The 27,409-nt window shown below is 65.0% G+C and overlaps 1 protein-coding gene across 10 annotated transcripts in view; it reads right to left on the bottom strand.

Annotated features, from left to right (window-relative positions):
* Window positions 1-5,269: 5,269 nt before the first annotated feature.
* The window catches only part of PLEC (plectin), a 56,090-nt gene continuing 33,950 nt past the window's right edge, over window positions 5,270-27,409 (bottom strand). For 9 of the 10 annotated variants that reach the window (XM_064476731.1, XM_064476736.1, XM_064476737.1 and 6 more), the window contains 28 exons: window positions 27,268-27,360; window positions 26,222-26,388; window positions 25,501-25,616; window positions 25,318-25,424; window positions 25,113-25,232; window positions 24,946-25,041; window positions 24,654-24,781; window positions 24,315-24,408; window positions 23,625-23,779; window positions 23,273-23,543; window positions 23,112-23,189; window positions 22,865-23,026; window positions 22,588-22,692; window positions 22,373-22,468; window positions 22,009-22,134; window positions 20,711-20,863; window positions 20,478-20,632; window positions 20,268-20,394; window positions 19,997-20,180; window positions 19,762-19,919; window positions 19,491-19,669; window positions 18,216-18,354; window positions 17,755-18,111; window positions 17,593-17,676; window positions 17,304-17,408; window positions 17,098-17,196; window positions 12,779-16,159; window positions 5,270-12,685 (listed from right to left, as the gene is read on the bottom strand). In XM_064476731.1, coding sequence (XP_064332801.1) covers window positions 6,467-12,685; window positions 12,779-16,159; window positions 17,098-17,196; window positions 17,304-17,408; window positions 17,593-17,676; window positions 17,755-18,111; window positions 18,216-18,354; window positions 19,491-19,669; window positions 19,762-19,919; window positions 19,997-20,180; window positions 20,268-20,394; window positions 20,478-20,632; window positions 20,711-20,863; window positions 22,009-22,134; window positions 22,373-22,468; window positions 22,588-22,692; window positions 22,865-23,026; window positions 23,112-23,189; window positions 23,273-23,543; window positions 23,625-23,779; window positions 24,315-24,408; window positions 24,654-24,781; window positions 24,946-25,041; window positions 25,113-25,232; window positions 25,318-25,424; window positions 25,501-25,616; window positions 26,222-26,388; window positions 27,268-27,360 — 13,254 coding nt within the window. In that variant the 3' untranslated portion in view covers window positions 5,270-6,466. The remainder of the gene's footprint in view (window positions 12,686-12,778; window positions 16,160-17,097; window positions 17,197-17,303; window positions 17,409-17,592; window positions 17,677-17,754; window positions 18,112-18,215; window positions 18,355-19,490; window positions 19,670-19,761; window positions 19,920-19,996; window positions 20,181-20,267; window positions 20,395-20,477; window positions 20,633-20,710; window positions 20,864-22,008; window positions 22,135-22,372; window positions 22,469-22,587; window positions 22,693-22,864; window positions 23,027-23,111; window positions 23,190-23,272; window positions 23,544-23,624; window positions 23,780-24,314; window positions 24,409-24,653; window positions 24,782-24,945; window positions 25,042-25,112; window positions 25,233-25,317; window positions 25,425-25,500; window positions 25,617-26,221; window positions 26,389-27,267; window positions 27,361-27,409) is intronic. The other variant, XM_064476740.1, reaches the window with a different exon arrangement.

The following is a 27,409-nucleotide window of genomic DNA, read 5'->3' as shown; positions in this document are numbered from 1 at the left end:
ATTCCAATACCCTACGTCCTTTGGGTTCTGATTCTGCTTTTGTTTATACCGACTTGTTCATAATGGCTTGTTTTCACTTGTCTCATAATTTTGAATTGTGAGTTCATGTTTGAAAGACTGGTTTTATCTCTGGGAATCCTGTGAGGCCTTGCGGGCAGAACATCCGGAGAAGACTGTTAGCTTACACCGGGGACCAGGCCATAATCCATCTGGGTCCATGTTGACTTAGTTTCTCTGCACAGGCTTCCCAAGGACCGACGGGGGAACACCTGAGGTTACAAATGTCCAGTGGAAGCTTCTGCAGAGCCCAGACAGAATCCAGTGAGTTTCCTTTCTGTCCACATCTGCCAGTGGTGGGGTTTCTAGCCCACATTTTCACTAAGCAGAGCCCGTTAAGGATTCGGGTTTTATGTAGTTTCTGCTTTGCTCCAAGGCTTGGCTCCTGCTCCTGGGGATCCGTTAAAACTAAGGCTTTGGGTTTCTAGGGTCAGCAAACTCCTCAGGGAAGTGCCAGCCGCCACACCGAAGTCCCGCTTCATTCTTCACCCCCGAGGATCCCCTTCCCTTTCTTGTGACCTGCGGTATCTGCAAAGGTACTTGTTAGCTTTCACCCGGGAGATTTTCTGGCTGGAGGGCTTTCCAGACATCTAGGCCTGTCCTGCTGCTGCTACTGTGGAATTGTCACTGTCAAGGCAGGTGCAGTTGGTGACCCCCTCAAGTCCTACCTGGGGTTGGCGTCTTATCCCCCAGTTGCTGTAGACTTGCGCAGCGCCCTGGGCAGAGGGCCTCTCACTCGCAGCACCTGGGGGCTACCTGCCCTGCCCCAGGGCAGCCCGTGGTCCATGGCTGACTGATGTGGGGAGCCCCAGCCCAGACCCCTGGTCACTGGAGACTGCTGAGGTGAAATCCACTCTCCTGCGGCCCCGTGGGCTCAGGCTACCCAGCCTTTGCCCAGCAGCTTCGTCTCTCAAATGTGCTTTTCTCACACCCTTTCCTGACAGCACACCCTCCATGAACCAGGTGCACCTGAATCTCCATCTAGGGCTCTGCTTCTGGGGAACTGACCTGATCCAGGTGGCGCCAGGTGTGGTCCCAGGAAGAATCCTCCACAGACGGGCTCATCTCAGGTGTTGGGGGTGGGGTGGGGGCTGTCGTTAGCCCTGCATTCGCTCAGCGCGTCACTTGGTGACATGTGGCATGCAGGTGGTGGGGAGGGCACTATTATCGGGGAGGTGTGTGGGCCAAACGTTGTGTCCCCAAATCCATATGCTGTCCCCAGGACCTCAGAATGGGACTGTTTTTGGAGATGGGGTCTTTAAAGAGGTGATTAACGTCACACGTTCACAAGAGTGGGTGGCCCTAATCCAGTCTGACTGGTGCCCTTATATGAAGAGGAGATGAGGACACAGACACACATTGAGGGACGACCACGTGAGGACATGGGGAGGAGACGGTCATCCACTCACCCAGGAGAGAGGCCTCAGGAGCAACCAGCCCTGCTGACAATTTGATCGCAGACTTCTAGCTTCCAGAACTAAGAAGTGAATTTCTGTCATCTGAGCCCCTGTTCTATGGTATGTGTCATGGCAGCCAGAGCACCTGACCACAAGGATGTGTGAAGTTGGCTTGCAGCACACTGTGTTCTGAGGGGTAACCCAGGTGGGTGGCTGGCAAGGGGCTTGCTGACCACAGTGGTTCTTCTCCAGCCCAGCATGTGGCAGGCACCTTGATGGCTTCTGAAAACATGGGCTGCTGGACCCCAGCCCCAGAATCCCTAATTCAATAGGTCTAAGGCGAGGCAAGAACTTGCGCCCTCCAGCTCCCTGGTCCTGGCGCGGCCAGGACCTGGCCACTTTGAAGACTGCTAGTTCACTGCACAGAAGCAAAAGAAATGCTAAAATGGAGGCTAGGGCCGAGGCCAGCCGCCGCAGCCGTACCAGCAGAAGAAGAATCGCCTGCCGCCTGCCTGAGCTGGCGCTCAGACCCCGAGCCCGCGCGCCGCAAGACCTTAGAGCCCCGTGCAAGCACCACGAGCGCAGACAGGGCTTCTCCAAGGCCTTCTCTAGAAGGACCTACAGTCACAAGTCTGCACCCTGGACACCGGGGACAGGGGCACACCTAGGTCAGCGTCTGAGCTGGCACTGGCCCCTGGGGACCCAGAGCGCCAACTCAGACGCCTCTTTGAGTGGGGAATGCCGGGACTCGGCAGCAAACGTGGTCCTGGCCTGTTTCCCCCTACAGAGGATCCAGTGGGTCCACAGAGCCAGCGGGCAGTCACCTCAGAGCCCATCCATATATAATTGGCAGGGACACACCTAACAGCTGGCAGAATCCTCACACTGGTCTTTTGGCTATAGAATGAGAACCTGTAGTGGGTAAGACCAAACAGAAGTGTGGCAGACGCCTCCCCTCTCCAGCCAGCAAAACGAGTAAAACACTGCATCCCACTGAAAGGGCTGGATCACAACACTTCAGCCACTGAGGAAGGCAAGGGTGATGGCCTCATCTTCCCTTTAGTTCACAGGTCAGGCCCCTGCAGGAACTGCTCGAATCCTTCCTAGAACAGACTAGCACGGCCTCTGATCGTTGGCAAAGGTTTTCTTTTCCCACTGGTGGAGGTCAGGAGTGGCGTGCGCCTGCGTCAGGAGGGCAACCTACACGCTCACACTTCGCTCTGGGCTCTGTCAGGCCCCCTGCGCAGTCAGAGTCTGAGCAAAGCGCAGAACACACGCCGCCCACTTACCGACAAGGGCGCAGTCGTCAGGCCCCACCAGGAGGAAGTGGCAAGTATTCTGCCTGTGCTGGTCAGACACATGGATGCCCGCGCTCTGGAGCGCGGGCTACACGCTGAGCCAAGGCTCAGGGACTGGTCCCTCTGGTTCTGGGCACTGTAGGACACCCTCTCCACCACAAAGGACCAGTCTGGAGCCCTGCGTTCTCTGCTGCAGAAGGAAGCACTGTGCCTGGCGGCCCCTCTGGGCCAGACGGAGTGTGTCGCACTCTAGGGGATGTGACTGGCCTCAGTCCCTTTACTGGATGACAGGGAGGCTTCCAGGCCCAAGTGGGGCTTGGAAAGAGACATAGCACAGTGGCCGGTGAGGCTGCAGTGCAGAGTGTCCTGCCACTGTGGACACATGCCCCACGGATCCGTGCACCAGACAGGCCTGTGGCAGGGGTAAGAACGTGACGTGGGGCCTCTGGCCAGGCCCACGCGGGAGCTGCAGCACAGACGCCAGCTGAGGTGAGGACGGAGCACATGCAGACTCAAGGACAAGGTCCTGGCGTGCTCCTGGCACTCAGACCCACCCAGCCCTGAGGTCGCTAGGCTCAGTGAGGGTCTAAGTTGAGGGGGGGCAGACGCCTGCGCTCAGGCTCACAGGCTGCACGAGCAGGTGGCCCACACACCGACATCACTAGTGCTGCAGCACGGCCTTGCAGCGGGTCCCCTTGACAAGGAGATGGAGGAGAATGATGTCTGGGCCTGAGGGCGGGCCTGGGGTGTCGGCTGCACAGACACGGCTCCACTCGGGGCTGCCCAGACGGCAGAGGGAGACCCCTGGCCAAGAGCTTCTGCAGCACCCTGGGTCATCCCCCCTGTACAGAGCAGGAGCAGCCAAGAGGCGCGGTCCAGCTGGCTGCTCAGGGCCTGAGAGGGGCAGACTCTCGGCAAGACCAGGGGAAGTAGGTGCTGGGGGGGCAGGGGGAGTGGGGTCTTGTATCATGTGCCCATGTTCACCGGGAAAACCGTGCAGAGGAGGTGCTGAGCCACCCCTGGACCACATGACTTGGTCAGTGGACCCTGGCCACCCCATGCTCACATGACCGGGGTAGCCCTGCACAGAGATGGGGCCAAGCACGGGCTGACAACACGGCCCCCATCCCAGGCTGGCCGAGCTCCTCTCACTGGTGCACGTCAGTCTCCCAGCAAGAGAGACCCCAGAGGCGAGACCAACCAGCAACTCGGAGGGAAATCCATCACTTTAGCTCAGCTGTCTGCAAGTCTTCATCTACATACGGGTTCCTGCAAAACATCCCCTGGGAACTTGGACTGCTCCCTCCTGGCAAGGGGGTGCAGCAGGGGTCCGGGACCACAGCACACCACAGCCTACAGAAACTGCTGGCCTGGCAGAATGTTGGAGAGCCTCGTAAGGAAGCAGATGATACCGTGTCCTTCTGGATGTGGGCGTGACCTTGAGTCAGTGACCCCAGGAGGTGGACCAAGGGTCTGGAAACCACAGAGTAGAAGCAGACATGGCCCACTCACCACAATCCCTGGGACCCTCCGGGGAATGGGTGCTTTCTGTCCCTGCGACGTCAGGCTGTGAGAACCGCATGGTCTTGGTCACGGAGGAAAACGCTGCCATCTGGGGCACCAGGGGAGTGTCCTACCCAACTCACAGCCACAGCCGCTACCTGGTCACGTCGGAGCCACATTGCAGTAGACCAGCAGCCCAAGCGGTCACCACCCGAGCAGGGACGACCCTGATCGTCATGTGGAGGTGGAGCTCCTGCCCTGGGACATCTCAGCACTTCCACACCCAGTTTTACTGCAAGTGGGCAAGAGGGCAGAGTCTGACAAGGACTTGGAAACCAGGACTCAGACCCCCAGGAATGAGACCACCTTACTGGGGCAAAACAGGGAGACATACTCCAGGCAGGGCCTTGTGGCCTTGGGACCAGAGGCTCAGCGCAGGGCAGTTTGCCCCACTCACCTCTCGAAAAATTTCCCAGAAAGGATCCTGGAGAAGCTGGAATAAATTAGACTGAAGGAGCAGGGGCCCGGAGCGGGAGAGGCAGGCTGCAGCAGACATGCTAACGCCTCAGCCGCCAGCCTCCGCTCAGGCTCCCGGCTGCATCCTTCTCTGGAGGGCAACCCTTGGCTGACACGGACCAACTTACCCAGGAAGCCACACTGCTCGCTCCACACGGCTGGGGCGAGGCACAGCCAATGACCGACTGATGGGCATGTAAGTCCCCCTCCTCCGACGTAAGTGCCAACCACAAACCCAGACTGCGGGGCTGTGCACAGTGACAGGTGATCACCTGGACTTAGCAGGGGCTGGGGGATGGCCAGGAGCAGCCCCCCACTGCCCTCTGCCCTGGGTCGCTCAGTCTGGGCTGTTCTGGCCCGAGACGTGTGGCCTCTGGCCGTGCTCTCCTGACCCTGGCCGGGACACAGTGGCCCAGCTCAGAGTCTGGGGTGGCAGCAGCAACCCTACCCCAACACATGCCTGACCTCAGGGCAAAAAACCGAGGCAGGACCCACAGGGAGGTTGGAATTGCTTTTATTGGGGTGGGCGCCGCAGGCCCACCATGGTCAGGTTAGTGTTCTGCCCTCACAGAGGCAGACGGAAGCCTGGCACCTCCACCCACCGCCTGCCGGGGTTAGTGGGACATGCAAAGCTCAGTCAGAGGTAGGGGCGGGTGGACACCACCAGGGCCAGGGGCTGGGTGGGGCAGGAGCAGCAGCCCCGTGCTCGGCTGCCCTGGTCAGCACAGACGGCCCAGGCGGCAGCCCTGGGCCCAGCAAAGGGGCGGAGGAGTTCTGGGAGAGACAGGCAGGCAGCACTCCAGGGTGGGGGTCCACAGGCTCCAGGGGACACAGGCCCAGGGGGGAGAAAAGGCCTGCAGAAGCCCCGCTACACCCAGCCCAGACGCCCAGGGGCGGGGACAGCAGTGAGCTTTCACCAGGAGGGTCTGTCTCCCGCCCCAGGTCTGGGTCCTTGGGGCCTGGGTGCCAAGGGGGACACAGAAGGCACTTACTAGGGGGCTGAGGCTGGAAGGCTGAAGCCAAAGGCCTGGGGTCTGGGGAGAGAGTGTAGGTGGCTGGGGGCTGGGAATGGAGCCCGAAGTCTTACAGGAGCTGGGAACAGGCTGGTGCCTGGCTCGGGTCAGCTGGTTCTGCAGACCGGACCCTCACCTTCCCGTGGGGAAGGGGCTTCTCTGGGCAGGCTAGAAGAGATGGCTGACCCAAGATTCCTTCTCTCCCCAGCAAGGCCCACTGAGAGAGCAGGTCAGTCCTGGAAACAGGAGAAAACGCTGGCCCTGAGAGCCCTGCCACTAGCAAGGCCTGGAGCAGGTAGGACTGGTGGCTGGACGTCGGGAGGCTGGTCTCTGGGGCTGGGGGAACCTCGCCCAGACAGAAGCCCCCTGGGGAAATGGGAGGGCTGAGCTGGAGACCCAGCTCTGCACCCTCCAAGGCACCTGGCTGTGGTGAGTGGCAGGTAAAGAGGAGCAGAAAGACCTGGAGGGTATGGGGTGAGGTGGTCAGTGGGGCTGGACTGGCCCCATCCAAGAGAGAGGCTGTCGGGACAGCAGGTATACATTAATATGTTAGTCTGGTCTTTTTGGTTAAACTCTAGGCACCGCTTGGGAGGAAGACATCTTTAAACACTTAAGAAAGACCCCAGCGCCTGGGCGGGAAGCCTGGCCACATGCAAAGCGGGAGGCGGGGTACAGGCGGGGGTCAGGCCACCGCAGACGCGGGGCCCCCCAGGGAGGGCGTGGGCCCTGGGGCGTAGCGGCGGCCGTAGCCCGAGGAGGAGTAGGACGAGGACGAGAAGGTCATGGAGAAGCCGGAGCCGGTGGCATCGAAGCTGCCGCGGCGGGAGCCGGCCCGGGAGCCGGAGCGCGAGCCGGAGCGTGAGCCGGCCGTGGAGCCGGAGCCACTGACGCTGTAGGGGCTGTAGTAGCCCTTGCTGGACTGGGTGGCGGCCTCCAGCAGCCGCAGGCCCGTGCCCTCCTCCACCATGCTGCGGTCCAGTGCGTCCTTGTAGGAGATCTTGAGCTTGGTCTTGGGGCAGGTGAGGTACTTGGAGTATGCGCTGACGTCGCGCAGCTTCTGGGCAGTGCGGGCGTCCACGGTGCCGCGCTGCAGGGCATCCTCCAGGGGCACGCGGCCCGGCGCATCAGGCTCGATGAGGCCACCCGTCAGGTACTGCACCTCAAGGAAGCGCTGCCCCGCCTCATAGTAGAGCCAGCCCTTCTTCAGGGCCTGGGCGGCTGACATCTTGGTCTTGGTGCGTGGGTCCTCAAAGCCGCAGAAAGCCTTCTGGGCCAAGTTGATGCGGTCCACCATGATCTTGTCCACCAGGCCCTTGTTGACGGCGTCGGTGACGGGGAAGCGCTCGCCAGTGCTGGGGTCGATGATGCCCCCAGTGCAGGCCTGTGCCTCCAGCAGCCGCTGCCCAGTGATGTTGTCCACCAGGTTGCGGTGCATGGCCTCCGTGATGGACACCTTCTCCAGCGTCTCTGTGTCCAGGATGCCGGCCACGGGGCCTGTCTCCTCGGTGGGGTCAGACCAGGAGGCCAGCTGGGGCCTGGAGACGGCGGGGCTGATGGGGTAGGAGGAGGAGGATCCCACGGAGGACGAGCGGGACCGGAAGCCGCCGGCGTTGCCCGAGAGCATGTCCGCGAACTCGGTGATAGAGAGCGTGCCAGCACGGTACTGGTCCAGCGCTGAGCGGTCGATGAGGCTCTTGGCAATGGCCTCGTCGATGTCGTACTGGCGGCCCGAGCGGCGGTCAATGATCATTGACTTGACCACGCCATCCGAGGAGGAGATGGTGATCTCCTCCCACTCGCACTCCTGCTCGGACAGCTCCAGGTAGGTCTGGTGGTCGATGAGGCCCTTGCGGTAGGCCTCGTACACCGACATCTCCTTGCCCGTCTCCGGGTCCACGATGACCACACGCCGCTTGCGCACCGAGGACTTGGAAGACGTCTTCCGCTCCCGCTTCTTCTCCTTTAGCGGCAGGAGCCGCAGCCCCGTCTGGGGGTCGGTGACGCAGCGCTCTATCAGCTGCAGGTAGGTGAGGTTCTCCTCTGTGTTGGGGTCAAAGAAACCCTTGGTGTCGTCTGAGGGGTCGGCCAGGATCTCATTCATCTCCTCGTCAAAGAGGCCACGCTGGTAAGCCACGTCCACAGGCAGGCGGTGGCTCTCCTCGGGGTCGATGATTCCACCTGTGGCGATCTGGGCCTCGAGCAGGCGGATGCCATGGTCCTTCAGGATCAGGCCCTTCTTCATGGCTTGGAAGAGTGAGATGAGCTTCCCGGAGTAGGGGTCCTTGTAGCCAGTGACGGCGCGCTCAGCCGACAGCAGCTTGTCTTTGAACTCGGGGCCCACGATGCCCATGCGCACAGCCTCCTCCACAGTCAGCTTGAGCCCCTTGATGGGGTCGATGACGTAGCCGGTGGCTGCCTGCGCCTCCAGGAGCTCGAAGGCTGTGCCCGGGCGGATGATGCCCTTTTTCATGGCCTGGTACACCGACAGGCGCTCCTTGGTGGCGTCAACGAGCACGCCAGCGATGCTGCTGGTGCCCTCGAGGAACTTCTGCAGGTTCTTGGAGACCTCCTCGATGGAGGTCAGGCCCTCCTGCAGCCGCAGCGCCGTGGCCTCGTCCATGACATGTGAGCGCACCAGCTCCTCCACTGTGATCTGCTTGCGCAGGCCGCGGAAGGTCAGCTTGCGGGCGTCTGAGAGCGGCAGGAGGAGCAGGCCGCTGCCCTCATCGCGGCGGCACCGCCGGAGCAGCTGCGTGTAGCTGAGGCGCTCATCCGTGGAGGGGTCCAGGTAGCTGCGCACCTCGCTGGGCTCCGACAGCTGGTCGTACGTGTCCTTGTTGAGGTAGCCGCGCTGGTAGGCCACCTCCAGCGGGAGGTGGAAGCCCAGGCGCGGGTCCACGATGCCGCCGGTGGCCAGCTGAGCGTCCAGCAGCCGCAAGGCCTCCTCGGCGGGGATCAGGTCCTTCTTCATGGCCTGGAAGAGCGAGATGGTTTGCTCTGTGTAGGGGTCACGGTAGCCGGTCACAGCCCGCTCAGCCGACAGCAGCCGGTCGTGCAGCTCGGGGCCCACCAGGCCCTTTCGCACGGCCTCATCCACGGTCAGCCGGTCGCCCTTCACTGGATCCAGGAGGAAGCCTGTGGCCGCCTGAGCCTCCAGCAGCAGGCGGGCTACCTCGGCACTCAGCAGCCCCTTCTTGAGGGCCTGGTAGACGGTCAGGGTCTGCCTGGATCCAGGCAGGTAGACGCCGGCCACACAACCCGTGCCGTAGAGGTAGTGCCAGGCGGACTCAGCCTCGAGCACCTCACGGAGGCTCCTGGTGCCCTCCCGGAGCAGGCTGTAGGACTCGCGGGATATGAGCCGGGCCTCATACAGGTCCTCGGCGGTGAGGCGGCGGCGGACGTAGTCATAGGAAGCCAGGTGCTGCTGGCGGACGATCTCGGTCTTCTCGATGATCTCGATGATGATGATGATCATGCGCTCCTTGGTCATGCGGCCGGCCTGGAAGTCAGCCATCAGCTGGGCCCGCTGCTCCTCGGGGATCAGGTCCGACTGCATCACCTCCCACAGGGACATGGTGGAGCCCCCGTGGATGCCGCCCCCGGGGATGTCGATCTGTGTCTCCTCGAAGGCCCTCCGGGTCTCCTCCTCAGTGTACACCCGCGTGGTCTCCACTACCTCTGCCTTCTCCGCCCCTTTCAGTGGCAGGAGCTGCAGGCCCGTCTCAGGGTCCTCCACGCAGCGCTCCAGCAGCTGCTTGTACGTGAGGTTCTCGTGTGTGTTGGGGTCATAGAAACCCTTGGTGTCATCGCTGGGGTCCTCCAGGATGCGGCTCATCTCCTTGTCGAAGTAGCCGCGCTGGAAGGCCACGTCCACAGGCAGGCGGTGGCTGTGCACCGGGTCGATGATGCCGCCTGTAGCGATCTGGGCCTCTAGCAGGCGGATGCCGTGCTCCCTGAGGACCAGGCCCTTTTTCATGGCCTGGAACAGGGAGATCTGCTCCCCGGTGTAGGGGTCCTTGTAACCCGTCACAGCCTTCTCAGCTGACAGCAGTTTCTCATGCAGCTCAGGGCCCACCACGCCAGCCTTCACAGCCTCGTGGACATACAAGCGCTGGTTCCGCACAGGGTCCACCAGAAAGCCAGTGGCTGCCTGGGCCTCGAGCAGGAGAGTGGCCGTGCTGGGCCTGAGCAGGCCGCGCCGCATGGCCTCGTAGATGGTCACCTTCTCCTTGGAGTCCTCTAGGTAGATGCCAGCGAGGCAGCCACTGCCCTGGAGGAGTGAATGCACAGAGTCCACCTCCAACAGGTCCTTGACTGATATTTTGCCGTCCTTGAGTTGCTCAAACTGGTCCCTGCTGAGGACCCTGGCAGCCAGGAGCTCGCTGGCCAGCACCGGGGCGCGGAGGCCACTGAAAGAGAGCCTCTCCCGCCGCACAGTCTCCACCTCCTCCACGATGGTGATGAGGATCTTGATGATCTTCTCCACAGTGACCTTGCCCGTGCGGAACTGCCGCAGCAGCTCCCGCCGCTGCTCCGCAGAGAAGTACTCAGAGCTGATGAGCTCCCACACTGTCACCGTCCTGCCCTGGAAGCTGCCCACGGGGACATCAACAGTGGCCTTCTGGAAGGCCTCACGGGCCTGGAGTTCGGAGTAGAGCTCCTGCTGCCGGGCCCTGGCAGCCTCCTCCGAGAGTGGCAGCAGGCTCAGCCCCGTCAGCTGGTCGGGGCGGCACCGCTGCTGGAGCTGGCCGTAGGTGACCGGCTCTTGGGCACTGGGGTCGAAGTAGGTCTTGGCATCGCCCTCGGGTGCGGAAAGGGCTGTATTGGTCTCCTCATCCAGGTAGCCCCGGGCATAGGCGACATCCAGGGGCACTCGGTGGCTCTTGCTGGGATCCACGATGCCGCCAGTGGACAGCTGGGCGTCCAGCAGACGCAGGCCCTGCTCCCTGGGAATGAGGCCCTTCTTCAGGGCCTGGAACAGGGACACATTCTGCCCCGAGTATGGGTCCTTGTAGCCCGTCACGGCCCTCTCAGCCAACAGCAGCTTCTCGTGCAGCTCGGGCCCCACCAGGCCGGCACGCACTGCCTCCGCCACAGTCAGCCGGGCGCTCGTGGTGGGGTCCACGACGTGCCCGGTGCCGGCCTGCGCCTCCAGCAGGGCCACAGCCGCCTCTGGCGGCAGGAGGTCTTTCCTCAGGGCCTCGTAGATGCTCAGCTTCTGACCCGCCTCCTCCAGCCACACGCCCGCTATAACGCTGGAGCCCCGCAGGGCCCGCCGCACTGCATCCACCTCGGCTACTTCCTGTACTGAGCGCTTGCCCTGCTGCAGTTGGCAGTAGAGGTCACGGTCAATCACCCGGCTCTCGAGCAGCTCAGCAGCGGGGACCAGGGCGCGCAGGCCCTGGAAGCAGAGCTGGCCCCTCTGCTCGTGCTCCTCGACCACCGTGATGACGATCTTGATGATCTTCTCCACCGTGACCTTGCCTGTGCGGAACTGCCGGAGCAGGTCCCGCCGCTGCTCCGCCGTGAAGTACTCGGAGTTGATGAGCTCCCAGATGGTCACCGTTCTGCCCTGGAACTTGCCAAATGGTGCAGACACAGTGGCTTTCTCGAACACGTCCCGGGCTTCCGAGTCAGTGTAGACCAGCTCACCACCCTTGGCAGCCTGATCTGTGAGTGGCAGGAGCCGCAGGCCCGTCTCAGGGTCCTCCACGCAGCGCTCCAGCAGCTGCTTGTAGGTGAGGTTCTCATGTGTGTTGGGGTCGAAGAAGCCCTTGGTGTCGTCGCTGGGGTCCTCCAGGACGCGGCTCATCTCCTCGTCGAAGTAACCGCGCTGGAAGGCCACGTCCACAGGCACGCGGTGGCTGTGCACCGGGTCGATGACGCCGCCCGTGGCAATCTGGGCCTCCAGCAGGCGGATGCCGTGCTCCCTGACGATCAGGTCCTTCTTCATGGCCTGGAACAGGGAGATCTGCTCCCCGGTGTAGGGGTCCTTGTAGCCGGTGACAGCACGCTCGGCTGACAGCAACTTGTGATGAAGCTCAGGGCCCACGACGCCCTCCTTCACGGCCTCGTTGACGGTCAGCTGCCTGTTCCGCACAGGGTCCAGGAGGAAGCCTGAAGCCGCCTGGGCCTCAAGCAGGATAAGGGCTGTGCCTGGGCTCAGCAGCTGCCTCCGCAGGGCCGCGTAGACACTCAGTTTCTCGTTGGAAGGCTGCAGCAGCAACCCCGCGATGCTGCTGCGGCCCTGCAGGTAACAGCGCACGTCCTCCCGCTGCTCGAGCTCAGCCACAGTGGTGCGGCCCTGCACCAGCCGCTGCAGCTCCTCTGCACTCAGAATGCCCACCTCCTGCAGCTGCTGGGCCGGCACCTTCTGCCGCAGGCCATCGAAGGCGTGCTCGGGCTCTGCCTCTGTGGCTGGGCCATCCAGTGCATCTCGGCCATTGGGCAGGGCCTTTGTGGCCGCGGCCTGCGAGGCAGGCACCTCTTCCGAGTGTGCCAGCGCTGCCCGGTGCTCCTCCTCCAGGTGCTGCAGCCGCTCACGCAGCCTCTGGTTCTCCTCGGCCAACAGCTTCTCCTGCTGCTGCCGCTGCTCCTCCAGGCGCTGCAGTTCCTCCTGCTTGCGCCGCACGCCCTCCTCCGCCTCGCGCTGCTGCCGCCGGGCCTCCTCCATGCTGGCGACAAGCTGCTGCTTCTCCTGCTCCATCTGCTGCTGCTGCCGCTGCTGCTCCTCACGTAGCTTCTGCGCCTTGGCCACCTCCTCCTGGAATAGCTGCTCCAGCTTGGCCTTCTCCTGCTCAATGAAGCGTTCGCGCTGCAGCAGGCTGTCCTTCTCGGAGAGGAAGCTCTGCCGTAGGGCCTGCGTCTCCTGCAGCAGCTGCTCCTGCTGCACTGTCTGCATCTGTCAGGGAGGAAGGGGGCGGTCAGAGAGGTCAGGGGCCTGGGAGCACCCGCCTCCCACCTGAGCAGACCCCGCCCGCAGGTGGGGAGGTACCTCCTCGGACTTGAGCTGCAGCAGCTCAGCCTCCTGCTTGAGCTTGTCCTTCTCGCGTTCCAGCTCTGCGATGGCCTCCCGCAGGCGCTCGGCGTCCTGGTCGCTCTGCTGCCGCTGGGTCTCAAGCGTCTGCACCAACGTCACCTTCTCCTGCGTGGCGAGCTCTGTGCGGTATAACCTCTCGCCGATCTCCTCAGCCTGCTTCCGGAAGCGCTGAGCATCCCCCTCGGCTCGAGCCTGGGCCCGGCTCATCTCGGCCACGCGCAGCCTGAGCCGCTCAGCCTCAGCGCTCATCTCCAGCTGCCGCTGCCGCTCCGTCTCCAGGGTCCGCTGGAAGCCCTGCGTCTCCTGTGCCAGCTGCTGTGCCATCTGCTCTTTGTCCTCCTGCAGCCGCCGTGCCTGCTCCTGGGCGAGCTCCTTCTGCTGCTGCAGCAGCTCTGCCTCCGCCTTCAGCTGGGTGGCCTCCTGCACTGCCTGCATCTTCTCCTTGAGCATCTTCTCCGCCAGAGCCCGCTGCTGCGCCAGGTCCTCCTCTGCCAGCTGCCGCAGCCGCGCCGCCTCCTGGGCCGCCACTGTCAGCCGCGCGGCCTCTTCTGCCACCTGCTTCATCTTCTCGGCCTCTTCCTGAAGCAGGCGCTGCGTGTTGTCCTTGTCGCGCAGGACGAGCGCGCGGTTCTCCGCCTCGATGCGGGCCTTGAGTTTGCCCAGCTCCTCCATCTGCACGCGCACGGAGAACAGCTCCTCCTCCACCTGGCTGCGCTGGCGGGCCGCCTCCGTCACCTCTGCCTTCAGCCGCTGCAGCTCCTCGTCCAGGATGTTTTTCTGGTGGTCGGTCTCCTCCAGCTGCAGCCGCAGCGCCGTCAGCTCCTGCTCCACCTGCGCCTTCTGCCGAAGTGTCTGCTCGGCGAACTTCTTGTGCTTCTCCATCTCGGCGTCAGCCACCTGCTTCTGCCGCAGGGCCGCCTGCTCCGCTTGGGCCCGCCGCGCCGCCTCCTGCTCGGCTTCCTTGCGCAGCTTCTCCGCTGCGGCCTGCGCCTGGGCCTGCGCCTGGGCCTGCTCCTCCGCCGCCTGCTTCAGCCGCTCTGCTTCCTCCACCTGCCGCCGGGACTGTGTCGCCTCGCGCTCCGCCCGCTCCCGCGCCTCCTCCGCCTCCTCCGCCGCGCGCCGGGCCGCCTCGGCCTCGCCGCGCAGCCGCTCCAGCACGCTCTGCTCTTGCTGCAGGGTCTGCTGCAGCTCCTGCTCCTTCTGCTGCACCGCGAAAGCGTGTGCCTTCTCCTCTGCCTGCAGCCGCTTCTGGGCGGCCTCCTGGGCCAGCTGCAGCTGCCGAGCGGACTCCTGCTCCGCTCGCTCGCGGAGGCGCCGCGCCTCCTCCACCTTGGACTTGAGCCGCTCCACCTCCTCCAGTGCGGCCTTCCGCTGCCGCGCGGCCTCCTCCTCGGCCGCCAGGCTCTTCTGCACACGCTCCTCAGCCTCGCGGCGCCGCCGCTCTTCCTCTGCCGCCAGTTGCCGCTGCCGCGCGGCCTCCAGCTCCGCCTGCTCCTTGCTGCGCAGCGTGTCCTCAGCGTTGCCGCGGATGCGCCCAAGCTCCAGCTCCAGCTCAGCCTTGCCAGCGGCTGCCTTCTCGAAGCTCGCCTTGAGGGCCAGAATCTCCTCCTCCACCTGCCGCCGCTGCCGCAGCGTGTCCTCCACCAGCCCCTTCTGGCGCTCCAGCTCGGTCTCTGATGCCTTGCGCAGCTGCGCCAGCCGCTCCTCGATGTCCGCCTTGTGCTGGGCCGCCTGCTCCTCCAATCGCCGCCGCTGAAAGGCTTCGTCTTCCGCCAGCCGCCGCAGGCGCTCATTCTCCGCCTCCTTCTCCTTGAGTGCGATCTCCGCCTCAGTCTTGAGCCGTGTGGCCTCGCTGATGGCGGCCAGCTTCTCGGCAAGCACCCGCTCTGCCTCCGCACGCTGCCGCGCCGCATCCTCCTCGGCCAGCTGCCGCTGCCGCTTGGCCTCTTCCGCCAGGGCACGCAGGCGGGCGGCCTCCTCTGCCAGCTCGCGGAACCGGCCGGCCTCAGCCTCCAGCCTCTGCTTGGACTTCTCGCTGGTGGAGCGTGACTCCTCCTCCGCTCGCGCCTTGCTGGCCAGTAGCACCTCCATCTCAGCCCGCACCTTGGCCAGCTCGGCCTCCAGCTCCTGGCGCTTCTGTGTGGCCGCGGCCGCCTCACGCTGCTGGCGCGCCATCTCCTCCTCCAGCAGCTGCCGCTGCTGCTCCCCCTGCTCCGTCTCGGCCCGCAGCCGGATCAGCTCCTGCTCCGCTGCCAGGCGCTGCTGCGCGGTGCCCTCCGCCAGCTGCCGCTGCTTCTCCAGCTCCTGCTCAGCCAGCTCTCGCTGCCGCACGGCCTGCTCCTCCGCCTTTCCACGACGTCGCGCCTCCCGCTCCGCCTCTTCCTTCTGCTTCTCAGCCTCGGCCTGAGCCAGGCTCTTCTGCTGCGCCACCTCCTCGGCTTGCAGCCGCAGCCGCAGCGCCTCGTTGGCCTTCAGCTGCCAGCGCTCCAGCTCCCTCTCGGCCTCCTCGCGGGCGCGCTCGGCCTCGGCCTGCTGCTGCGCCCGCCGCATGGCCTCCTCCCGCAGCTGCACAACGGTTACGTGCTCTTCCTCCAGGGTGCGCTCTAGCTGCGCCGTCTTCTCCGCGAAAGAGGCGTGCTTGCTCTGCAGCTCTGCCTCCGCGCTGCGCTGCGCGGTCTCCAGGGCTACCTGCACCTGGCGTGCGCGTTCTGCCTCAGCCTGCCGCAGGCGCCGCTCCGCCTCCTCGGCCTGCAGCCGCAGCTCCTCCAGCGCCTGCAGGGCCCGCTGCTTTTCACGAGCTGCCTCGGCCTCCGCCTGCACGCGCAGGGCCAGCTCGGCCTCCGCCCGCCGCTTGCGCTGGGTCTCATCTTGCACCTGCCGCCGCAGGCGCTCCGCCTCCTCCTGGGCCTGCCGCTTCTGCGCCTCGGCCTCCTCCGCGCGTGCACGCAGTGCCTGCAGCTCACCCTCAGCCCCGCCGCGCTGGCGCTCAGTCGCCTCCAGCTGGAGGCGCACCACGCGGATTTCCTCCTCGATGCGCAGGCGGCTGCGTTCAGCTGCCTCCACCTGCCGGGCCTTGGCCTGGATCTCCGCCTCTGAGCTCTGCCGCAGATGCTGCAGCTCCTCCTGGATGCTGCGCTTCTGCTGCTGCGCGTCCACCGCCACCTCCTCCCGGCGCGCCACCTCCTCCTGCATGCGCTGCTGTAGTTCCTGCGCCTCCCTCTCGGCCTGTGCCTTCGCCTGGGCGTGCGCCTCGGCTAGCTGCCGCTGCTTCTCCAGAGCGGCCTCCACCTCAGCCAGGCGCTCCCGCTCCTCTGCCCGCTGCTGCTCAGCCAGCCTCTGCGGCCGTGGCAGAGAGAGGGAGAGAACCAGAGAGAGCGGTGAGCAGGCGGGGCGCTCACGTGACACGGCGCCACCACAGTTCACTGACAACACGGTGCGGGGGTCATGGGAGAACAGAGGTCACGGCCCGTCCGAAGGAGACCGCGTGCACCCGCCCAGGGCACTCAAGGCAGCGAGCGCAGCCTGGCCCCACAGTGCTCACCAGCCCAGGGAAGGAGACCCAGGTGTCCTCCCCTCTTCCCGCAGACAGGCGACGGAGACAGACGGACAGGGGGAGAAAGAGAGAGAGCAAAGCAGGGAGTTCGCAGGACCTGCGAGCCGCGCCCACCGCACAGCCCTGCCTGCGCACTGCTGAGCACCCAACGACCTGGCTCCAGCCACATGGCCCCTCTCCCTGACCCAGCAAGGTGGCGGGGCGGGGGAGTGGCCAGCATGGGACATCAGTGATGATCCGAGCTAGCTCAGAAGGACTCAGCCTGCAGCTCTGAGCAGAGAGGAGGCTGCTGGTAGGCCAGACTAGGACTGGTAGGTACCCTGCCTCACCAAAGCACCTTGAGACACCCCTCTCCAGCCCCCAACACCCAGTAACCCCAAGTGCTTCCAAAGCAAGTGACCAAGTGAAGAGGCCAACACAGAATCTCAAAGAGGAACGTACACGAGAGAGCCAGGGGGACGCCCGGTGGGGGGCACGTGCCAACATGAAGACAAAGAGGTGCCAGCCACCAAGGGAGAGCAGTGCAGCATCAGGCCAAGTAGGGCAGACCACAGGGGAGGAGAGCCTGGGGGCAGGCCGTGCTGCAGGGGAGGGGAGCTGGCAGCACCAGGCAGGAGGTGAGTGGGAAGAGCTGTGCCAAGTGGTCTCAGATGGGCTCCTGGGAGCTAAGTCTGGGACGGGGCGGGCAGCAGGACAGCCTCCCCACCCTTGTGGGCCGTACCTCCTCCTCCTCCATGCGCCGCAGAGTTTCACTGATGAACTTGATGTATTGGCTTGTAAGTGTGGTCAGCTCACTGTAACGGGTACGCAGGTCCACATACTGGGGAGGGGGGGGGGAGGCACTCAGAGTCAGCCCTGCCCCTGCCCAGGGCCCACCAGGCCCAGTGTAGGCTAGAACCACTGGCCAGCCCTGCCCCTCAGCCTCACCTCCTGGATGACACTCTCGGACCCAGACTGGACCTTGGGCTTCTTGGCTGGGGAAGCCACTGGCTCAAGTTGTGCCTTGTATGTGACCAGCTGGAGCTCGTAGTCCTGTAGGGATGCACTGGTTGGCCACCAGCTCTGCCCTCCCACCCTGCCCCTGAAGCTGCCCACAGACTTTCCCAGCATAGCCTGGATGGGGGGGGGGGGTGCCCTGAGGTCCCAGGCCCACCGTCCACACATCCTCCCTAGAACACGGCCTGCTAGAGGGTGGCAGCAGGCCACAGAGCCTCACCTTGATGGCGTTGATGTACTGCTTTGCGAACCTCTGGCACTCCTCCACCTTCTCCCCGTGGCGCTCAATCTCCTCCAGCAGCGCCTGGGAGGGCAGGGTGGTCAGCAGCCATAGGGTGCAGCTCCACCCCGCCCCACTCCTGCCTACCCCGCCCAGGCCCACCTTCTCCTGCCGCAGCTGCTCTCGCACAGCCCGGCTGTTGGCCAACGGCACGGCCTGGATCTGCTCCTGCCGCCGCTTGGCGTCTTGCAGCCAGGAGTCCAGCGGGTCTGCGCTCTCACGGTAGTAGCGCAGCTGGCGGCCCAGCTGCTCAAGCTCGCGCTGCCGCACGTCAGTCTGGGACAGCACGGCCTGCCAGCGCTCAAGCAGCTGGGTGACCCGCTCACGCCAGCGTTCCACCTCCACGTCCCGCTCGCCATGCCGCTGCTGCAGCCGCTCACCCACCTCCTGTGCCCCCCGCAGCTCGTCCCGCAGGGCATCAAACACAGGCTGCTGTGCCTCCGCCTGGGCCCGCAGCTTCTGTTGGGACCAGAGGAGAGGATGCTGTTTCAGCCCAAGGCCCCTGCTGCTGAGCCCCAATGCCTTCCGGCTGTCACGGCAAAGCACAGGCCTGGCAGCAGTACCTTCAGCGCAGCTTTGGTGGCCTCAAGCTCTGGGAGGGCGGCAGGCACAGCCTGGGCCTCCTTGAGCTGCTCTTCGTGGGCCTTGAGCACGTCCTCAGCCCCCTGTGTGCTGCGGATCACCAGGCTGATGGTCTTGAGCCTGGGGGAAGACTAGGGCTCAGAGCTGGGGTGGGAGATGGGCTGGGAGCAGCCAGCCTAACACAGTGGAACCAAAGCCCTGGTGACCAGCTGACCCCTCTGGTCATGGGCTTCAGGCAGAAGAACCTTTGGCATAGGCAGAAGGTGGCTGGGGACCCCCTGGCCATAGGGGTGCTCCAGCTCCAGCCCGAGTCCTGGAGGGAGGCTGTGCTGGCCAGGGGAGCAGCGAGCTCCAAGGCCCTGTGGCAGGAGAATCCCCCATCAGCCTGCCAGCCCCAAGGTTGGGTGATGGGGACACGACATGCCTGACAGGGACACTCCTTCCTAGCAGCTGGGGCCGTGTGATGAAAGGGTGGGTAACAGTCTACCTGAGGAAGGCCAGGCCGTTGGAGGGTGGGCCAGGGTGGGGCTGCGGGGAGAGGGTGGAGGAGTTCTCGCTTAGCTTTTGAAGGAGGTCTTTGATGATCTCTGCACATCCTCATTAAAGTGAAGTGCAGGGACAGAAGAGGCGCCCGTGTCGGGGGTGGGCGCAGGGAGGGGAAGGGGCCCTGATGAGGACTCTGCATTCCCCAGGGGCACTGGGGCCAGAAGGGCCTGCTGGGGAGGGGATCGCCCTCTACGGTCTCACCAACTGCCCACCCCACCACCCTCTGCAGGGCTTAACCCCCACCTTCAGCCAAGAAGTGCCCTCTTGAGGTTGCCAGTGTCCCAGTGTGGCCAAGCCCCTGGTCTGAACCTTGCCAGCCACAGGCCACCTCCCCTTTTAGCAGCTCCCACTCTTCTGACCTCTCTGCCATGGGGCCCCGGCCCTCCCCTCTGCCCAGCCGCCTTTAACACCTTAGTGACACCCCCTACCTCCTGACTGCCTGGTCCCACAAGCAGGGTCCCACCAATCACTCCTCCCACGCCACCACAACCCTTCTTACCCCATGTCCAGTCATCAGGGAGACCTGCTATCAGGGCAGGTCAGGACTGAACTCCTCCCACCACCTCCCAGATGCCCACCCTGGCCCATGCCCACCGTCCCTTGCCCAGATCCCTCAGCAGACCCCACCTTGGTGCCCCCATTCCCCTGCCCCTCAGCCTGTCCCCCTCAGCTCTGCTGTGAGCCCTCCCACCGCAGACAGGCGCACTCACTTCTCCAGGTAAATGGCAGACAGGCTGCGGACCTGCTCCAACTTGCCCAGGGTCAGCTCCAGCTCTGAGCGTAGAGTTGGGGCAGCGGGTGACGGCTCAGGCAAGGCCAGGACCTTCTCGGCCTCAGCAGAGAGGCGGGCGACCCCCTTGCCCAGCCCCTCCACCTCAGCCTGTGCTTTCTGAAGAGAGATGGAGGAGGATGTAAGCTGACCCTGCAAGCCCCACACACAGCACCCCTGGAACCCGGGGGGTGGGGTGGGGCGGGGCCTGCCTGCTGCTCTGCGATGCGCTGGGCACATTCCCGCGCGGGCTCCTTGTCCAGTGGCAGGCGCAGGCGGTGCACGGTGCGCGTCTCACAGGCCTCCAGCTGGAGCCGGATGTCTTTGAGCTCGGAGATGCAGCGCTGACAGCGGGACTCCTCCTGCTCGCCTGGGGAACACGGCCCACTCACACACCACCCGGCCGGGGCCTCCCACCTGCACCAGGCTGCCGCCGCCGCCGCCTACCCTGCTCCAGGCTCTGCAGCAGCTGCTGGTAATGGCGGCTGCAGGATCCATACTCGCGCTCGGCCTGCAGCCGGTCCTCGGGCCCGAAGCCACCAGCGTCCTGGCTGTCCCGCAGGAAGGCCTGGTAGTGCAGCTCCAGGCTGCGCAAGGCTTGGCGTTGTTCCTCTGGCTTCAGTGTGCGGAACTGTGGCGGGGCACGAGGGCTGAGCACTGGCTGCAGGAAGACACTCCCACCCCGCCCCGCCCAGAGGGCCCTGCAGGGCAGTCATACCGTGACCAGCGACCAGGAGCGGATGAGCTGCACATCGCGGCTGAGGCTCTGCCAGGCTAGAAGGCTCTTCATGTCCGTGTGCAGCTGATGCCACAACGCAACCAAGGCCTGGTGCTGAGCCTCCAGCCTGGCAGATCAGGGGCAGGGTTAGAGGCGTCTGGGCACCTACCCAACGCCACCCACTCCGGTCTCCAGACCAAGATCACTCACCTGGCGATGGCCTCCTGGGCCTCCTGGTTGGGTGGGGGTATGAGAAAGCACACGGAGGGCACGGCGGCCTCGCCACCAGAGCTGCTGAGCACCTTCCAGTGGAACGGCTGCGCAGGGCCCACCAGTTGGCACGCATCACCCTTGTGCACGGTCACCTACGGCAGCCAGAGCGGTCACGGCATGGCCACACCACGCCCCACCTCCCGGGCCCAGCCCACCTGGCCAGGCCTCACCTCCACCTGCTTGTAATCGCACACGGCCAGCAGCGGTATGTGGCCCCGCACAGGGTGGGCTGGGCTGCGGGGCTTTAGCTGCACGATGGCCTTGGCCCGCTTGGCCAGGCCTGAGAGGTGCCCCCTGTACTCGTTCAGCTGGTCCTTCTCATCCTGCAAGGCAGAGGTGGGTCAGAGACCATCACCCAGCATGAGACACCGAGTGTCTTCACAGGCCCCCAAGCCCACCCCAGGCACCCCTCACCAATGCCCTGAAATCAGGGGGTCCTTCGCACTGCCTCTGGGACGCAGTGGGGCTGAGCACTTGGCTGGGACGAGCCCCTAGGGCTTGGACCTCAACAGATCCCACTGACCCTCCTTCCTTCCTAGTTGGGACTGAGCACCCTCCCCCTGCCCCCCAGGTCACACACTGCGTCCTTCAGGGGCGGGACCCCGGCTGCACTCCGGCCCCAAAGTGTCCTCTTCCCTCTGCCCTCCCTTGTCCTGCTGAGGAAGGTTCCCCACCTCCTCCCATCCAGCCGCTCTGAGAGGCCAAACCACACCTAGGACTGTGTAAAGCTGCAAGTTGGAGTCCACCTAGAAGCTACCTGCACCTCTTCCGCCCTCTCCCAAGCCAATGCTGCACATGAGGGGGCCTCCTGGACACCCCCCCCCGGGCTTCACTGACCCCAACTCCTGACCACAGGATTTCCCAGCCAGCAGAGCCTTCCAGCCTCCTCCCACCTCCACCACTCTGCCAAGCACTGCCAGAAGGCCCTGGAGCCCTCCTGGGTGCCCCCACCCCTGCCCCAGGGCACCTGAGTACCACACTCAGTGGCCTCTCTGCCCTCCTCAGCCCTTCAGACTGTGCCTGCCCCAGACTTTGTCAGGCCCAAGATGCTGGTGGACCCCCTACAGTGAAAGGGCTGGCAACAGAGCAGCTGACTCAGGCCTCTGTTCAGTCCGGGGGCTCCAAGGGTTGGGGCTCACACCAGCTCTAGCCAGCTGCCTGCCCCTGCTCCAGGACCCTGCTCATAACCTCTCAGTTCTCCCACACCCCTGCCCGTCTGCACTGACCTCCGAGCCCTATCATGTCTCCTCCAACTGCTGCCGGCCCCTTTAGACCCCTACCTCCAGAGGGACCTTTCCAGAGCATCAGTGCAGCCCAGACTCCAAGCCAGCCTCCCCCAGTGCTCCACCCAGCCCTTGGACCCCACTGCCCACTCCATCCCCACAGTCCATGAGGGTCTGGGCCTCAGCACCTGCCTCTCATTGGGCTGCAGAGCCCTGGGCCCAGCAGAGGCTGGCAGCTGGCTCACCTGGGCATCCTGCAGCAGGTCCTCAAGACGAGTGACGGTGATGGAGCGATCGCAGGTGTACTTCCTGCGCAGCGTCTCCTGCAGCTTCCGCAGCTGCTCTTCAGCCTCCCGCACGTCTGAGAAGAACTGGGGCAGCAGGAAGGGGTCACCCTAGGCCAACGGCCCGAAGCTCTGGCCAGAGCCGCCCCAAGATGGGCTTGAGGGGCTGGGCCCGATGGCGGGGGGGATTCTGGTACAAGGTCAGTAGCACAGAGTACACGGCGGCCTGCCCGCAGCCGCACGGACAGAGCGGCCGTGGCGCTGGGACCGCGGCTGCAGGCTCCTCAAGGGCACTGCGGCTGAGCAGGGCGGGCTGAGCTCTCACCTGGAAGTAGGCGGTGTTCTCCTTCAGGTGCGCCTCCACGCAGCAGCACAGCTGCAGCATCCAGCTCCACTGTGTCTGCAGGGCTGCCTGGAAGGACTGCAGCACGGCACACGTGCTCGTAAGCCCTGCGCCTCCGTGGGGGTCCGGAAGGTCCCCCTGCAGCCCCGCCCTGCCCCACCCTGGGGGTCCAGGGGCCCCCAGCAACCCCGCCCCACCTCCACTGTGGGCCGGGCGGGGTGGTCTTCCCGAAGCAGGCGGTCGCCGGTGTTCTGGATCTCCTTGATTTTCTTTTCTTTCAGCTCCAGCTCGCGCATCAGGGCCTGACACGGAGGCAGTGGGTCTCAGGGACAGGGTCAGGCCCATGGGTCTGCCTGTCTCCCACCAAACACCCGCTGGAGGCCTGGAGATGGACCAGAGCCGCCACCCTGAGGGGCTCCGACCTGGGAGGGGGGTGGTCATGGAAAGGCCTGGAGAGCCAGCCGCCCGCCTCACCGAGTAGCTGTCCTTCTTGGCGGCCGTGTTGGTGCTGCGCTCGCTCCAGTCGAAGCCCACCTCCTCGTCCTCCTTCTCGCTCAGCCACATCAGCTCCTTGGTGGCAGCTGCCACAAAGCCATGCAGGCTCTCTAGGGACCTGAGGCGGGCCTTGGAGGAGTTCTGTGGGCGGGCGGGCAGGGGGGCGTGTGTCAGCCACCACAGCCCCGCACGCCTGCCCCAGCTTCCCGCCTGGCCCCCGACTCACTAGCAGCTTGGCATACTGCAGGTCCAGCCGACCTAGGCAGTCTCGGTAGGCGCCCCGGGTAGCCGGGGAGAGCTGGCCCTGCGGGAGGCGAGGAGGCGTGAGGCCTGTGGGGGCCAGGCCCTGGCCCACGCCTGCTGCCCAAAGCACCGACACCCGCTCACCTCGTCAGTTCGCGCCCGCTCGATCTTGGCCCGGAACTCCTCGATGGACTGGTGCAGGCCGCGGTGGCTGCCCAGCTGCGCCTCCACGCTGGGCAGGTCCACGCCCCACTCGGCGCTGTCCACCCGGCGCTGGTTCTCCCCCACCCAGGCCAGCAGGTCCTGCAGGTAGCGCAGCGTGGCGTCCTCAAGCTCGGGGTGCCTTGGTGCGCTCCGCAGACGCAGGTTGTACTCAGTGCGGATGGCCACCAGGCGCTCGTGCAGGCGGTACACCCTGCGCACAGCACAGGCAGGAGTCAGGAGGGTCAGTGGGGCTGGGCTGCCCTCCCTAGGCCCTGAAGGAGGGTGCACCCACCTGCGATACATCTGCTCGCCCTGCGGGTGCCGCCCATCCTTGAGGGTCTGCACATCGTTAAACAGCAGCCGGATCATGCCGTCCGCCTTGTCCAGGTCCCGCTCCACCTCGCCCGCTCGCTGTGGTGCCTTGCCTGTAGCCAGCAGCCGGACATCCTGCAAGGTGGTCGCCCTGACTCAGGGACTGGCCAGGCCCACCTCCCACCCACCTGCAGAGGGCTCCCCCACCGCCTTTCCCTTTCCTTCCCCACCCAGCACCCTGCATCTTTCTGAAGCTTCTGGTCAAACCCCAGCCCTCCACCCTGCGGGGTAACCGGGATTAAGTCCAAAGGTCTCCACTAGGTCCCAGGAGCCAGATGCTTCATGGCCTTGTCCACAGTTCCCGTGCCTTGTCCTCCACCACCCACCACTAGAAGTTCACCTTAAGAGAGCCCCTGGCCAGGCCAATGCAGTCTTGCCTGTGTTGGGCCCCAGGGGGTCTGGGTCCCTCCCTACCACCCTCCCAACAGAAAGCAGCTCAGGGCGGGCCTGGTGCCCAGGAGCTGGCTCTGCCCAGAGCTAGCGGTCACAGCTGGCTGCAGGCCAAGAGGGAGGAGCGGGCGCAGGCTGCAGGGTGTGGCAGGTTCAGGGCTCCTCCCACCTCCCTCCCTCCAGCTTCCCTGCCCAGGCACCCCCTCTTCCCCAGCCTCACCGACTGCAGTAGGGCGTCGGCCTGGTTCAACTGCTCCTCGCACAGCCCGGCCTCCATCTGCAGTTTGCTGACGATACGCTGAAGACACTCCAGCCTGCAGCCCAGAGCACCACAGGACCCACTGTGAGTGGGTCAGGTCTCCAGGCCCCCCGCCACAAAGCACAGCTCCCTCCTGCCCCGGGCCTCCCCGCCGGGCTGTGGCCCACAGCTGAGCTGGCCCAAGTGTGGGTTTCCCAGCCTGGGGGGGGATTTCCTCCCCAGGCAGTGACTCACCCTCGGGCGGGCGGCTTCCCTGCCCAGGCGGGGCCCCACCCCCCACCACCGCCTGCACCCGCCCACCTCTCAAACTCGCTGCGGAGCTGCTTCTCCCGCTCCAGGATAGCCACGTGCAGCTTGCCCCACTCCTTTTCCACATCCAGTGGGTGGTAGCCCGGGGGCACCTTGAGCTGGCCTGCTTGTACTGCCCCCTGTGGAAAGGCGCCTCGTTCAGCAGAGGGGTGGGAGTGCCAAGCTACCCAGGACCTCAGCCCACCCAACCTGAAACAGCCCTGGTCCCAGCTCAGTAGTGAGGCCAGGCCAAGCTTGCTCAAGGGACACCCCCAGGCCGTGGGTTCCTGTGCACCCTGCTCACCTCCAAGGACTGGAAGATACCCTTGGACCGGTTCTTATCCGCCTCCTTGGCTGGAAGCTCTGTCTCCTTAAACTTCAGGAACTGGCACCACAAGATCTGTGAGGACAAGGCTGTTAGGAGGGGCCACCACAGTGGGCACAGGGCCCTGGCTGAGCAGGTAAGCCCACCTCGATCTCCTCGAAGCTGGAAGGGAAGCGGCGCTCCTCGAAGGCAGCTGTGTGCTGCCGGACCCACTGCAGCAGCAGCACCACCAGCTCCCGGTACTCCTGCCAGCGCAGCTGCAGCTCCTGGGCGGGTGGGCAAGGGGCCGTCAGGGGCCATCAGGGCCTCCCCCCCGCCCCACCCCGCCGGGGCCTGCTGGCCAGCACTCACGTTGGCCTTCACCCCGTCCTGCACGTCAGGCACACGGGGCATGGCATCATACAAGGACGAGACGTAGGTGATGATGGACTTCTCGTCGGGCTGAGGGACGTCCACGTCTGCGGGCGAGGTGGGGTCAGAGGGGCCCCGGCAAGTGGCTGGGATGGGAGAGGGAGGAAGGGCAGAGGCACGTACCCTCAGGGTCCAGGAGCCGGGTCACCCCCAGATCCCGCTCTGCCACGGAAAAGGCCTGGTCCAGGTTCTCCAGGTTGGTCTGACGATACACCTTGTTCATGTCGATAAGCATAGGCCTACGGGCAAAGGGGCAGGTGGGTAGGCAGGGAGGGGGCGGCACAGGAGCAGGGAGATCCCCACACACAGACCCCAACCCCACACTCACCCTGGCGCCCAGTCCTGCCCACATAGGCAGCCCATGTGCAGGCACTGTGTAAGCCGGGACCCCTGCTCCCCAGGAGCTCAAAGGGCCTACAGTGGGCAGGGGCCCAGGGGGTGTGCTGGTCAGCCTGGGCTCCCCAAGCCACCCTGCCCACCAGACTTCAGGTCCTGGGTGGGGGCTGAGATCCCCTGAAGGCTGACCCCACCGTGGCCCAGCCACCCAGTCCCCTTCCAGGGCCTCCACATGAAGCAGACGCTCACAGCTGTGAGAACCAGCAGCCCACTGTTCTCGGCTCTGTGGAAGCCAGCGCTGCCTCTGGAAGGGCCCAGGAGGAGGCAGGAAAGGTGTGGTAGGGCTGGGCAGGCTGGCACTGGTACCCATCCCCGCGGGCAGTGGGTTCCCATCCTCAGCAGACGCCTCCTTGGCACACTCTTTGCCCCGACATGTTTGAAGGTGCCCAGCTGAGGAGCTGCAGGGAGCCCCTGACCCTCAGCTCCTCCCCGCGCCTGGGCCTCATACTTGTGCCGGTGGATGATGGCGTTGAAGAGGCGGCCATCGCGCCAGCTGGAGGTGAAGTTGTCACAGCGCAGGCCTTGGTAGCCCTCCACCATGCGCTGGGACCACAGCAGCAGCTTCTCCTTGGCCGTCATGTCCTCCGACTGCCCGCTCACCTGGATGTCTGAGATCTGCCCCACACAGTGGGCAGAAGGCAGGAGCTCAGCCATGGCCACCTACCCTGCCTGGTGCCCAGTCTGGGCACACGGGAGCCACCCAGCCAGTTGAGAAGAGCGGGGCCCACGGGGGCCCCTCCCACGTCCAGGGGGCTGCTGGAACTCGCCACACGTTAGCGTCACAAGCCCAGGCCGCTCCAGGCGGCAGCTGGCATGGAATGTCAGACCTCCGGCCCCCACGGCTGCCACAGGGTGGGTGCCCTGGGCTCCCTGGGCCTGGGGCACACCCAGCATCCCCGAGGCAGCCATGGGTCAGAGTTGGGGGAGGGTGGGCGCGGGAGAGCAGCGGCAGGCACCAGAGCACCAGAGCACCAGAGCGTGCTCAGAGGCCCCAAGCATAGACAAGGCTGTTAGGAGGGGCGGGGCGGGTCTCTGGGGATGGGGCATGCAGGGCCACAGCACTGGCCCAGTCGGATCCTTCAGGCCCGGGTCTGCCTAGCTGTCTTGCTGTCTGTTCACCCGCCTGCCTGTCCCTGGCTATCTGTCTGTCTGTCGGCCCGCCCGCCTGTGTGACTCAGCTGTCGTGCCAACCAGGCTCTGCCTGCCCAGCTCTCAGATTTGTGGCTTCCTGTGCTGCTGGGCGGGCAGTGGGTGAGTCAGCCAGTGCAGAGGGTGCTTCTCCAGAACCTTCCCCAGGGCAGGCGGCTGCACCAGGAGCGAGCAGGGAATGCATTCTTCTGTACGGAGGCTTTGCAGGCCCTGCCCAGCCAGGGCCAGAGGGCACGGGATAGGCAGGCCCCAGAGAGAGGCCTGCACCCTCAGGCCATGGAGCTAGCACAGGGCTGGGGCGCTGGCTGGCAGCAAGGTTCTGAAAGGATGCCCAGGCCACTCTACCTGGAAGTGCAGGATGATCGTCCAGATCAGGCCGAGGGTCAGCTTGGGGTTGCCGTCAGCGATGTCATCGTTCCTGATGTTCACCAGCTTCACCTGCGAGCAAGCTGTCCTCAGTCACACCCGCAAGCCAGCAGGGAAGGGG

This window comes from Camelus dromedarius, chromosome 20 (genome assembly GCF_036321535.1).
Source record: "Camelus dromedarius isolate mCamDro1 chromosome 20, mCamDro1.pat, whole genome shotgun sequence".
NCBI classification, from domain to species: Eukaryota; Metazoa; Chordata; class Mammalia; order Artiodactyla; family Camelidae; genus Camelus; species Camelus dromedarius.
The sequence above is the reverse complement of the archived record's forward strand: the minus strand, read 5'-3'. Positions and strand labels throughout refer to the sequence as shown.